Source organism: Oncorhynchus keta, chromosome 35, assembly GCF_023373465.1.
Source record: "Oncorhynchus keta strain PuntledgeMale-10-30-2019 chromosome 35, Oket_V2, whole genome shotgun sequence".
NCBI lineage: Eukaryota > Metazoa > Chordata > Actinopteri > Salmoniformes > Salmonidae > Oncorhynchus > Oncorhynchus keta.
This window is the reverse complement of record NC_068455.1, coordinates 22,455,146-22,467,458: the sequence shown is the minus strand read 5'-3', so window position 1 is coordinate 22,467,458 and position 12,313 is coordinate 22,455,146. Positions and strand designations below refer to the sequence as shown.

General features: G+C 41.1%; 1 protein-coding gene and 1 pseudogene across 2 annotated transcripts; both read right to left on the bottom strand.

Annotated features, from left to right (window-relative positions):
- LOC118369063 (tetratricopeptide repeat protein 7B-like) overlaps positions 1 to 6,111 on the bottom strand; it is a 149,271-nt pseudogene extending 143,160 nt beyond the window's left edge.
- A 740-nt stretch (positions 6,112 to 6,851) lies between these two features.
- On the bottom strand, positions 6,852 to 12,312 carry brms1la (BRMS1 like transcriptional repressor a). Of its 2 annotated transcripts, none has more exons than XM_052496695.1 (11): positions 12,289 to 12,312; positions 10,109 to 10,258; positions 9,905 to 9,995; positions 9,651 to 9,778; positions 9,360 to 9,439; positions 9,127 to 9,223; positions 8,818 to 8,907; positions 8,607 to 8,671; positions 8,347 to 8,386; positions 7,961 to 8,090; positions 6,852 to 7,841 (listed from the first exon to the last, which is right to left on the bottom strand). In XM_052496695.1, exons 2-11 carry the CDS (start codon positions 10,242 to 10,244, stop codon positions 7,724 to 7,726), a joined length of 975 nt encoding a protein of 324 aa, XP_052352655.1. In that variant the 5' UTR covers positions 10,245 to 10,258; positions 12,289 to 12,312; the 3' UTR covers positions 6,852 to 7,723. The 2 variants fall into 2 exon arrangements, with proteins under 2 accessions (XP_052352655.1, XP_035607855.1); XM_035751962.2 differs by lacking the exon at positions 12,289 to 12,312 and adding an exon at positions 10,342 to 10,853.
- Position 12,313: the final 1 nt, after the last annotated feature.

The following is a 12,313-nucleotide window of genomic DNA, read 5'->3' as shown; positions in this document are numbered from 1 at the left end:
GTGCACTGCGCCTGGCCCGCCACAGGAGTTGCTAGTGCGCGATGGGACAAGGACATCCCTGCAGGCCAAATCCCCCCTAACCCAGACAGCGCTGGGCCAATTGTGCGCCACCACATGGGTCTCCCGGTCGCAGCCGGCCACCCAAATCTGAATGTTTAACAGCAACCTCATTCTGCAAACTTCCCTTTAAAATGTCAAACAGCAACAATCCGAGAACAAAAGTTAAGTTACTGGTGGCTGGCCCTTAGTCTTGGCTATTTGTAATTGTAACTTAAAAATCGACTCATCAAGATGACGTAGATGCACAAAGTAAACAGCAGTAAACAACTAAGAGTGTTAAAGCTCGAGACTAAACTTCTCCGCTGTTTTGGTCCCGTTGCTATCACGTTGCAGTCTTGCATCCCGCTCATCTTAATATCTGCAGTGCTGCTCATGGCAACGTCATCTAGCCGAGTATACCTTAAAATGTCATTTAAAAAGAGGGTTAATTATTTTGTTAGTATTAGCCTAGATCACCTGAAAATGATTTGGTTTTGTAACAGTGATTAAAGCATCCCCATATTCTCCCTCCCATCAACACATCCACTTGTAAAGCCAATGTTAGCTTGTTGCTAGGTTACCTTCTCTACTTCCTGTAGGTAGAGCAGGGCAATGTCTCCAGACTTCTCATAGCAGGTGGTCACGTCCTGGTCTTGGTCCATGTTATAATTGGACAGGGACGGAGATGCAGCCGGGACTTTCTCTAGACACAGACCTGGAGAGAAGAAATTAAGGATTTTTAAAAAACGTCTGTATACTCTACACCTCACATACAGTACTGTGGCCTTGCCTCTGGTCGGGATAAGACCACACAATGCAGCCCACCAGGGGTTAAAGTTCACGCTCAAGCTTTAGTGTCTGTGTGTGTCTGTGCGTGCGCGGATGCGTGTGCATAGTGTACAATCATCGGAGTCAAGGACGGCCACCAGCCTCACCTCATGTCAGCCAAGGACTGAAGAAGCCTTCCTTTCTTCTAAAGAGGAGATTAGGACAACAATCGCCTTCTACTTCCAGCTCTCACTCTTCTACAAATGAAGGCCCTCACTCTTTTCCCTCATGTATGGCCCTGAGTTTCCCTGATTTTGTGACCTGGCAAGGAAAAACTCTGGGCCTTTGTTGTAGTCAGAGTTTTCCATGTAAACTCACGTGCAAAGGAATATCTCGGGCCCTAAAAGGATACTATGAGGAAAAGTATCCCTGTCTGACCTTTGGGTAAACTGTATCTTGTTTTGTGTGGGCCGGTTCTGTCAATCACCAGACCATTCTGTTTGTAACAAGACAATATGTAGAAAAGCACTTCCATTGTGGCTACACACACCTCGTTGTTATGAAACCGAATCTGCAGTTCCCAAAGCACCCTTTTCAAACAACGCATTAATAATAGATAATAGCCTTAATAACTCATTCATTATAAATAGCTCGAGCCTCTGGAATTACACAAGACTACTCCAACTGTGTGACGCTCAAATAGAGCCATTCACTAAAAGGGTCCAAACAATACAAGCCAAACGGTTCTTCAATCAACCCCACATGATTCATTTACACACCCTGAAACCTCTAGTACCATAGAGGTGCAGATGTCTTCTCTTTATAGGACATGACTGGAACATGAACACTGATGCAAGAGAGAAAGACAGAGAGGGATTGAAGTAGAGAGGGGAGGAGAGCTATACATAGATAAAGAAACAGAAAGACAGAGAGAGAGAGAGAGAGAGAGAGAGAGAGAGAGAGAGGGGAGGAGAGAGAGAGTTATAGATAAGCAAAGAAACAGAAAGACAGAGGAGGCAGAGACAAACAGATGGAGAGATTAACATGCTCTGTCACAGATGGACGGACCGCCACCATGGATGGATGGAGAGAGAGCGAGAGAGAGAGAGAGATAGAGATCTGCAAAGATGGATGTATGCAGCCATGCTTGTCTTTGCCTTATAAAGATGTTCTGTGTTGGAGATGCGGGTATGTTAATGACTGGAGCCGGGGGGGTTCTGTTGTCATTGTATGGCTCTGCTCTCTCTGCTACCATGCCAGATAACTTATTCATGCCACTGTGGCACTCTCACAGCCTAATGGGCTCCTGTGTTACTCTAAACAGGCCGGCCTGACCTCCTCCTCCCCTCCACTCCTCTCGATTAGGACGCTCATTAAAATTAAAACAGCAGTAATGTCTTCCCATTCCCGCCATCGGACAAACAAGATGGCTGGTCCAGACAAAGTCACACAAAATGACAAATGAACTCAGGTTATGCTATCTATCAACACTGCCTTACACAGCCAACAAAGGACTATATAAGAAATTATACTGTTTAACATAAAAGAGAGCTTCATCTGAAGAGACTTCCTTCCATTCTAGATGTTTCCGGCTATAAAGTCAGCTTGCCTAAATTCAGGTCAAGCCCTAATGTTTCAATGCTTCACTCCATATACACAGTATGATTGCAAGCAATACGGCCCGGGGAGGAGACGTGTGTGTGCCTATGTGGGGGTGGGGTTGCCTACGCAATGCAGTCGCTCCACAGTGATGTATGCTGTATGAGCAACTGCTTGCATCATCAGCCTAGGATGGGCTGCTGTATGCATAGAGGGAGACAGATTTGTGTGTGTGTGCCGTGTGTTCTACGACACTGTCTGTCTGTCGGTGGCAGTAGAGGTTCACTGTTCACTATGCTTATGTTTGCTCATGCAGAGAGGAGTCCTCACGGACGGTCTGTCTGTCTGTCTGTCTGTCTGTCTGTCTGTCTGTCTGTCTGTCTGTCTGTCTGACTGTCTGACTGTCTGACTGTCTGTCTGACTCCTCTCTGCATGAGCAAACATAAGCATAGTGAACAGTGAACCTCTACTGCCACCATATGGCCCATCAACACATTGCAGGGTATACTAGCTCAAACAGAGGACTGGTGCTGCTCTGTCAATTTCCTCTTTACAGAGACAATAGATTTTCCTCCATGTCATGTCCATTTTAATATACACACTAGATTTAGATACAGCAACAGACTCTATTATAGGACATTTAAAACACCATTACTTATCCATCAAAACCATCTCCATTTTACAGCAGGTCAATCAAACATCCCCTGTATTAGTGCAGAATTCTGAGGGGAAAGCCTGAGCAAGCCTCCACAGACAGGAACTGCATAATGAGGTAGGTCACATTGTGTTCTCATCAGCTAAGCTAATTGTCCCCATGGCAAGCATACAGTGACAGAGTTCAGGGGTGCAACGGAAGGGCGGGCACCAGGTTAAGACTCAGACTGACCAGACCAGCAGAGTTAGGTAATACATTCACCCCAGCACTTTCTCAATACATGACTGAGGCAGTGGAATAACAGAGGGCTTCAGCACCACAGATTAGGCTCAATGTCCTTTAGAATAGACAAATTCACCAAATTACTAGAATGAATGTGTCGAGTACTGAAGCGGAGTTGAGATTGAAGCTGAAATTTGGTAGTAGAATAGACGGTATGGTTTTGTAGTGTTTCCCCTACCATAGATCTGTTCCCCTTGACATTTTTTTGCATAGATTTCGAATTGGGAAATACTGGCAGGGTTTTCCAGCACAGGACCTTTTTGGGCAGGCAACCCAAAGGTTTTCTCGTGGCCACTGCCACCACCTAAGCCCCTTTTTGAGCCAGGAAAAACCCTGACTGGTGTAATGTGAGGGCATTATGGCACCCTAAGCTCTTACCTTTGGTAGCGTATGCTTCGGCAATCATGGAGAGACGGTAGACGGGGGCTCCCACCAGTGCAAGCTCGTCCAGGGTCACTTTGCCATACTGGTTGAAGGCCTCACTACACTCCCGCCACATAGGACAGCTTGGCCATCAACATACTAGCCTCTTGCATGTAGTCTGGCTAGGCACAAAAGGAAAGAGAAGAGACAGTTACTGTGTCGCCATATGTTTTCTCCTGAACACAAAAATATATGTTCAGATTTCAGAGAAAAGGGGTGCATACAAGCAGCATGAGGGAGTGAGGCAGTAATATGAGGTTATACAATTCAAAGGGGATTCTCTCAGTTTGGGAAAGCAGTGAGTGTACAGCCAGATCCTGATTAAACCAGTGTTACCCTTTTGCAGTATTATAATACTGTTATAAGACTGGACTACACTGTTATAACACTTACAAGAGTAAACTAGACTGGAGACTGGACATATGACGAATACTAATGGCTAAAGGTGTTATATCATTAACATCTACCTTGAGGTTCCCTCTGTCCAGGGCAGCGGTCAGGTACTTGCGGACCTCTACAAGCTGGGGTCTTGGGCCCCTCGGGCTGGTCCCCTGCTTGATGGGCTTCTCCTTGAGGGTACTGCTGGAGCTTGGCTTCCCCCAGCAGCAGATTCCCCAGGTCATCTGAAACACAAATAGAGTTTAGTCTATACCTCCAGCAGTGGGGGCTCCTCAGAGGAGGAAGGGGAGGACCATCCTCAGTGAATTTCATAAAAATAAAAATAGTGAAACATTAAAAAAGTTACACTTTTTAGATAATATATTTAGTACAGTTTTCACATCACCAAATAATTGATTAAAACACACGGTTTTGCAATGAAGGTCTACAGTTGCCTCAACAGCACTCTGTACGGTAGAGCCACTGTAGGAGGAAAGCTCGTTTCCATCCTCCTCTGGCTACATTGACTTTAATACAAAACCTAGGAGGCTCATGGTTCTCACCCCCTTCTACGACACTTCTCTGTTCTCAATTACATTCAAATCAGCATTGAAAAAAAAGTTTAAGTTTGTTCCACCTGAGCGAGTCTGACCACAAGGCAGAGACCACTATGACACATCAAATGTGTGGATCACGGGAAAAGAGCAGGAATAGGCTTTTGTAGGCTACAGTCCAAGCTATGTCTTCCAATGTTGTGACTGCTGTTGGCATCCAAATATTATCAAACTTAAATAAACGCTTGGAGGACACTTATCGATCATTGTTTTTTAAACCAGTGGACTGCCAGTGAAAGATGTGCTCTTGCAACAGCTGCATAGTGCGGATCCCAGCCTGTGAAATAAAAGTGGCGCTTGTATTGCTCAATCTAATTCATGTCGATTAAAAAAAATCCTTCATGCTATGTTGGATTTTAAAGCAATTTGTAGGCTAGTCCAGTTTGTTAACCGTTTGTTAACTACACCCCTATGCTCTGGTCTGACTGACATAAGAAGGCATGTCAGTTTATGTCAACAAAACATGCTTGCATGCCAAAATGGGACATTTATGCCGCGTTCAAAACAACTGGGAACACGGAGAAAACGTTGTCGATTCATCACGTCGGTGAGCCGGAGAGTACCGAGTTCCTAGTTGTTTTGAACGCGGCATTAAAGGTGATTAAATGACATAATCATTCCAGCTAGGCGACTTCCCGCTTACAGACAGAAATAGAACTGAAATATGTCAAGAAAACAATTTCCCCCTCCTTGAAGCTTGTTATTTCGCACAGATTTCAATTTAGTTTATGTTGATTTCTGTAAGCCGCTCAATTGTGTATGATTAGGCCACTGATATGCAGGACTAAATATTCTTAAACTATTTATATGAAGTCTACCTATGCAACTGGTAAGATAGCTAGCTCAGTAAAATAATTTAGAACTCTTTAATGAGTGAGAATTTTCAACAAGTATGCACTCTCTGTCCAAGTTAGTTAGATACAGTAGCTAGCCTGAAATGACAAAGTGAGTGCCAATGCACGATCAAAGAAGCTTCGGGTTTTCGCTAAATATAAACTATACCGGTGTGTTCAAGATCATTCATTTAATTATAACAGACGCATGACCTCTAGAAGTAGCTGGCTACTTGACAGCCACTCGCAAAGGAAGTTTCATTCACGTAGACGCGCTGACGTGGTTAGGAAAGCCCGTGGATTCCGTTCCCGGTCCAGGCCCCAAATATTTAAGTGAACGCAGAGCAAATCTTACCATTTTATATTAGTTTGGCAGAGAGCTGCCGTACAAGCTCTGGTATCTTGTCCCATTGCCCTTCCGAACGGATTCGTTCTCTGTCTCGAGTCGTGACCCGGACTTTCTCGCTGTCGTGTTCAGTTCAGACTCGAGCAGAGACCAAAACACAACAGCAACGAAGCGTCAGCTGCGACACGGTTTGGAAAAGTTAATCGGAAGGGAAACAGCGATACCCACTGGTAGCTGTCACTCTCACATCTGTCAGATGTGAAACTATTAATTCATGTTTTATTGCCATTTCCCAAACTGCATGCAAGGACATAATCAGACAGTTATGTATTGTTTCACTATGTTTACTTTTTGTTTAGTCAACTTTTCTCACGTTTATGAACATACAGACAGTCGTGATGAAATCTAAATACTTAACACCACATTCATATTGATACTCTCCCAAAAGGCTTTAGTACAAGACTACTCCTTGCTGCAACCTTGCATACAACATACAAGTCATTTGTTCTGCTTTTGACAAAACAGTTCATATTATTTTCACACCAACATTCACATTAGTACACTTCAATACACATTTCAAATATTGATCTTAGTCTTGGCAGTTGTGTTTGGGCAAGTAAAAAAAAGCTTTCATTAAACACTTGGCTGTTTAGGTAGGAGAAATTGGTTGTGGCAACTTTTATACATGAAACAAGACTGTAATCTCCAAACTGTTCTGTGATTTAGGGGCATATCTTTATCCCAAGTAAAACAGCAAAATATGTTTTTTTTACTCAGTTGTAGAAATATGGACATAGATGCTGACCTCAAGCACACATGACATGAGATTATGGAAAAGCTAAGTGTAGAAAAAGTAATGTGCATTTCACTGGATCTTCTCAGAAAATTGTATTGGGCTCTAAAAAAATACAAAGTTTATAGACAGATTTTTCCCTTTATTTATATAAAACATGCAGGCTCCTTTTATTCTGTACATTAAGACAGTGGTTCCTTTCTAGCAAACCTACAGCATCTCAAAGTGAGGTACAAGTAGGGTTGCAAAGCTCTGGTAACTTTCCCAAAATTCACAGGTTTTCCAGAAATCTAGGGCAGCTTTCCTGCTTATTCGTTTCTGATTCTGGGACACTTTCAACCGGGTTATCTGGAAAACCTGGGAATTTTGGGAACATTACTAGAATTTTAAATACCCTATGTAGGAATGTCATTAAGACAGACAGCAAGATACAGATGAATACTGCATTGGAAGATGTAAGACATAAGTGTTAAAGTTATACAGACAGTCATCACCAGTACCGTACCACTAACAAAGAATTTATCATAAATTACAAAAAGTACAACTAGCAGAGATGGGTATGGCAAGAGATAATGGATACTTGTCAATGTACATTAGAGGCTGATATACTGATGTCCCATGTAACTTTCTATAGATCCTGCAGTGTTAGTCCATTATACAGTACATTTTCTCATCTGAATGCTTTGAGCTACTGTTAAGGCAAACCTGTAGAAAGAGAGTCTGGAAACTCGTGTTCTCCATATCTGTCTGTCTTACCCAATAAAAATGACATTGGAACATGGCCATATTCACACCTAGTCACACACAATACTATTTAGAGGACCCACACCCATCTCACGAAATTAACAAAAAATTGTATTTCATATAAATTGTATTTTAAGTATTTAATTCAGAATTCATTAGAAAACTTGAAATAGGCAGAAGATGGCACCATGGGGATCTTTGAATAACTCCTGAGCTTTGGAGAGGGAGTGGTGCAAGTTGACCTGAAAATTAGGAGTGTTTAATAGTGTATTTGCCTTTCTGGAGCTGAGAGACGTACAGCTTGGATTTACTGCCGTCTAGTCGTTTGAACCAAACCTCATCGTGGTTGATTGTGGTAATTATGGCTCTTTGGACAGAGGGGGGCAAGAGAAGATTAAACATTGAAATTGTTAAATTGTTATATAAAGGACATAAAATACTTTGCTTCCAAAAAAGTATATTTCCCAAGGATGCCAGTATCCTCACCTTGTGGGAAATTCATCTTTCTTGTCGATGCATATCATCTGTCCACGGCAGTACCATTCTCCGTCATAACTCAACTTTCCCTCTTCTGATCGAGCATTATGCTGATACTTTTCATTCTTATTGGTGGAGACTGGAATTTAATGTTTGGTGGAAACAAAAAAAAAATGTTTGTCACAAAAGTACACAATCCAAGTTGGTATAGTAACTTCTTATAAAGTATAATTTCAACTTGCTGACATTAAATTGTGTTTATTAAGCATGGTGTTCATTCATAGTTTGGTTCAGAAAACCTAAGAGACGAGGGACAGGATCTCACAATAACAGAATAGAGTGAGTAAACAATTTACAGCACAAGTCTTTAATTCAAAATGGAAGTTGAGTCTTACCATCAGTTTTACCTCTGTGAGGTCCCAAAGTAGCCACAGCCTTTAAGATATTAAAATTGTTAGAATATGATCATAATCATCATATAAATCCAAAACATACTAATATAATACTAATAATAAATTACATTTAGCAGAAGCTTTTATCCAAAGCGACTTACAGTCACACATACATGTATAGGTTGTGTCAGGAATCGAACCCACTATCCTGGCTCTACCAACTGAGCTACAGGACCATACTATGCATCGACGAGGCATGGTACCTTTCTGACTGCTGTCCAATCCTCCAGTATATCCAAGTCTTGTAACATGTAGACAATATATGGTCGTACGGATGTTAAGGAAATACAGGTGTATATAAAGGCAAGTGTGAATGTGCGGTGGGTGGGACAAGTACACACACAACTCAGACCATGATTGTAATAAAAAAAATGAGACTCATTCTGTTGAGACTCAGATGATGAAAGAGGATATCTGACACAACAACTGGCTTCTTCTTTTTGTCTGGACTAAATGGATCTTTCCTCTTGTTCTTCCTTGACTGCAGCTCATCTTTCCAGAGCTCTGAGAAAAGAAGGGTCAATGAAGAAAGGGAATATTAAGACATGCCACTATCAGACAGTTTCCTGGACACAGACTGAGCCTAGTCCTGGACTAAAAAGCATGCTCCATTAAAATAGCTTTAAAGTCCAGGACTAGGCTTGCAACTGTCTGGGGAACTAGCCATATGAGAGCTGGGTTACGCATGCTACGTTAGTGGCTCGCGCAATGACTTGACGATACCTGAGGTTATGTCTATACTGTGCCTGTCCTCCTCCAGTCGCCTGATCTTTTCCACAAGTTCACTCTGCACTGTATCAAACAATAGCAACTTCTCACTCTAAGACAAACAAAGAGGAATCAATGGTTACAAATGATAATCAATTAAGCCACTATACAAATAAATTAATTCGACATCAGAGTTTTGAAGACGGACATGGGTAGAGCTATGATATGTGGACAACAACAATGCTCACCTCCCAGTGCTGGAAAGCTGCTTGGATTTCACAGTCATACTTGTTTTTTACAGACTCTATACAGAGCTCCCGGTAGATCCCTGAGAAGGAAAACAATTTGGAAAGGAAAACAATTTGACAGTGAGACATGCCAGCATACTGTTCATTCAATTTTCTTCATCAGATTTACTTTGGATGACAATTAGGAAACCTTAATTTATTAATCTGGTGTTCAATGCCGCAGCAATTTGTGAAATCAGTTTAAAGCTACATAAATAATATAATCCAAAGATTAGCTTGCGACAGACTTACCAGCAACCTTTGTTCTGATCTGCATGTTCTCCTGCAGATTTGCCAGGGGGTCCAGGTACTCCGAAGCCTTGCCTGCAATCACCTCCTGGAGTTTGGCATCCACCTGACTCAACCTCTCCTTGTACAACCTGAACAAAAACAGCATTGGCTACAATTGTTTAACCTTAGATACATTCACCTGTTTGACACACTGTGATGGAATTGAGACATATGTATAATGTAAATCCAATCAGTAAATGCAGTCAGAGACTTACTGGTCTTTCAGGTCTCCAAATTGTTTCTCCAGATTTGTCATTTCATCAAGGCACTCCACCCTTCTCCTTTCACAGTCCTCATCATCCATCTCTACAATACATGCATGATAGCCAAAATACCAATCAAACAGGTGCATTCATGTAACATGTGTAGCAAATCACTTGTAGTTTACAAACAAACTGGGTTGGTAAAACAATTCTTACCCGAGCTGTCCCCATCCTCTGACACGGACGAGCTCTCAGTGTCATCCTCGTCTGAACTGCTCCCATCTTGTTCGGGATAGTCGACTTCCATCTCCTCGTGGTTACTTTCTTTCTTTTCTCGAGAGTGTACCGGCATGTTGACTTCCTTACCTGGATTTTAATCAGAATGCTTGTATCACAATGCCAAATAAATGAACTAGTCATAATAATGCTAGTTCAATGCTTTAACTTACCTTCAACTACTAACAGAGTAATTGTATTTTGTACTTCGAACAAAAAAGAGATAGATATCTACTTTAGAAATAGCTTCCAAAATCGTTGCAAAGCTAACGTTAGTTAGCGAATAAAACAACAACAAAAAACACCGGAAATTAAGATAGCTCGCTTGCTAGCTAGCGAGCTAGCAAGTGAAACTATCTTTCGAAAACTACACAGTTCATCGGATGACATGAATATGTCGGCAAGATTAATATAAAAAAAATAGCAATAGTAAAATATAAAAACAGAAAGATAAATAATATCGTTGTATGTCTGATTGAATAAGCGGTAAGCATTGATGGAAAGCTAGCTAACGTTAGCTAGCTAGCCAGCAAGCAAGCGTCCAAGCTAAAAACAAACGATAAATCGCAGCGGTTCAATGGCGCGTAATTGACGTGCATTTCTATGTCAGGGAATTGTAGTTGTTTTACAACAATGTCACCATGAAGTAATTGTACAAAAGGGTTAGAACTCAAACTACATTCCCCAGGGGTTGACAAAGCAGCGCACCATCTCGTTTGACCATACAAATCAAATCAAGAAAAGTTGAGAATGAGAACATTGTCTTGAATTGTCAATTAATATGCTGATAATTAAAGCATGCGTGAAACCTTATGTAAATCAATATGTAGTTACAGTAGTACTGTAACTGTCTCGAATTTCCAGTTCATATGCTTATAATTAAAGCATGCATGAAAACGTATATAAGTCAATATGTAGTTACAGTACTAGTGTAACTACATATTTCAATAAATACTGTCGGTATTTTCACTTCGCTAAATTAGCCTTTCAGATCTAGATCTCAACTGAAATGACAGAACTGGGGTAAGCAATGTGGTGTCTGGCTTCAGGTATTTTGCTGTTACCTGTCCAGTTCCATTCAAATCAGTGCATTTGTAGGAAGGAAGACAGGCATAGTCGCGGGAAGTCGGGGTGCTGAGCCCTGATAATAAAAATCTATATATTTTAAGGCAGATGGCCTAGTGGTTAGAGTGTTGAGCCACTAACCGAAAGGTTGCTAGAGTGAATCCTGGAGCTGACAAGGTAAAAATCTGTCATTCTGCCCCTGAACAAGGCAGTTAACCACTGTTCCTAGGCTGTCATTGTAAATAATAATTTGTTCTATACTGATTTGCCTAGTTAAATAAATAAAATAATAGATAATTTCTTTCTCACACAAAAGTACCCGCACTTGCCATTTACAAGTCCTGTATTAGCGAACTGATATAGCCATCTGTAGTGCCGCAAATAAATGTTCTTTATTGGCATGGAAACTTGTTTAGATTGCTAAAACAAGTGAAATAAACCTACAAATAATGGCAAAACCCAACAAAGCGAATTAAACAAAACAAAGAAAAAACAATCAGAGTAAACATTACACATAGAAAACGTTTATCTCTTTCTCCCCTCTCACTCTTCCTCTTGTTTGACAGTCACAGAAGACAGTATGATAAATGTAGACTAATACAGTGCACTTTCACTTTTCCATGTAATGTGAAACTTTATTTTTTTATTAAATGGTCCACCCACAAGTAGTGGTCTTTGAAATTAAAATTCCAGATTGTTTGCTTGCTTGGGAAACATTATGCCATTCATTAGGATCTGACTGGCATCTAAAATGTTTCAAAGAATCAAACCAGACACTACATGAATATATATATATATATATATATATATATAATTTTTTTCTACCAGACTGGAGCGTTGAATTGCTCTGATTTCCATTAACTTGTTTTTCATATCTCAAGCTCCGCCATGTTTTGAGGTTTTGGGGAGAGGTGTGTTGTTTGGATTGCTAGCAACATTTTACATAAACTCTTATCTGCAAAATGCACACCTCTCACCGACTTTAATGTATTTGTATACATGTTATCGCCCTTGAAGGCTATTAGGTCGCAGTACATAATCAAATGATAACGGACCTCCAGCTCTCTTGTGGTTAGCAAT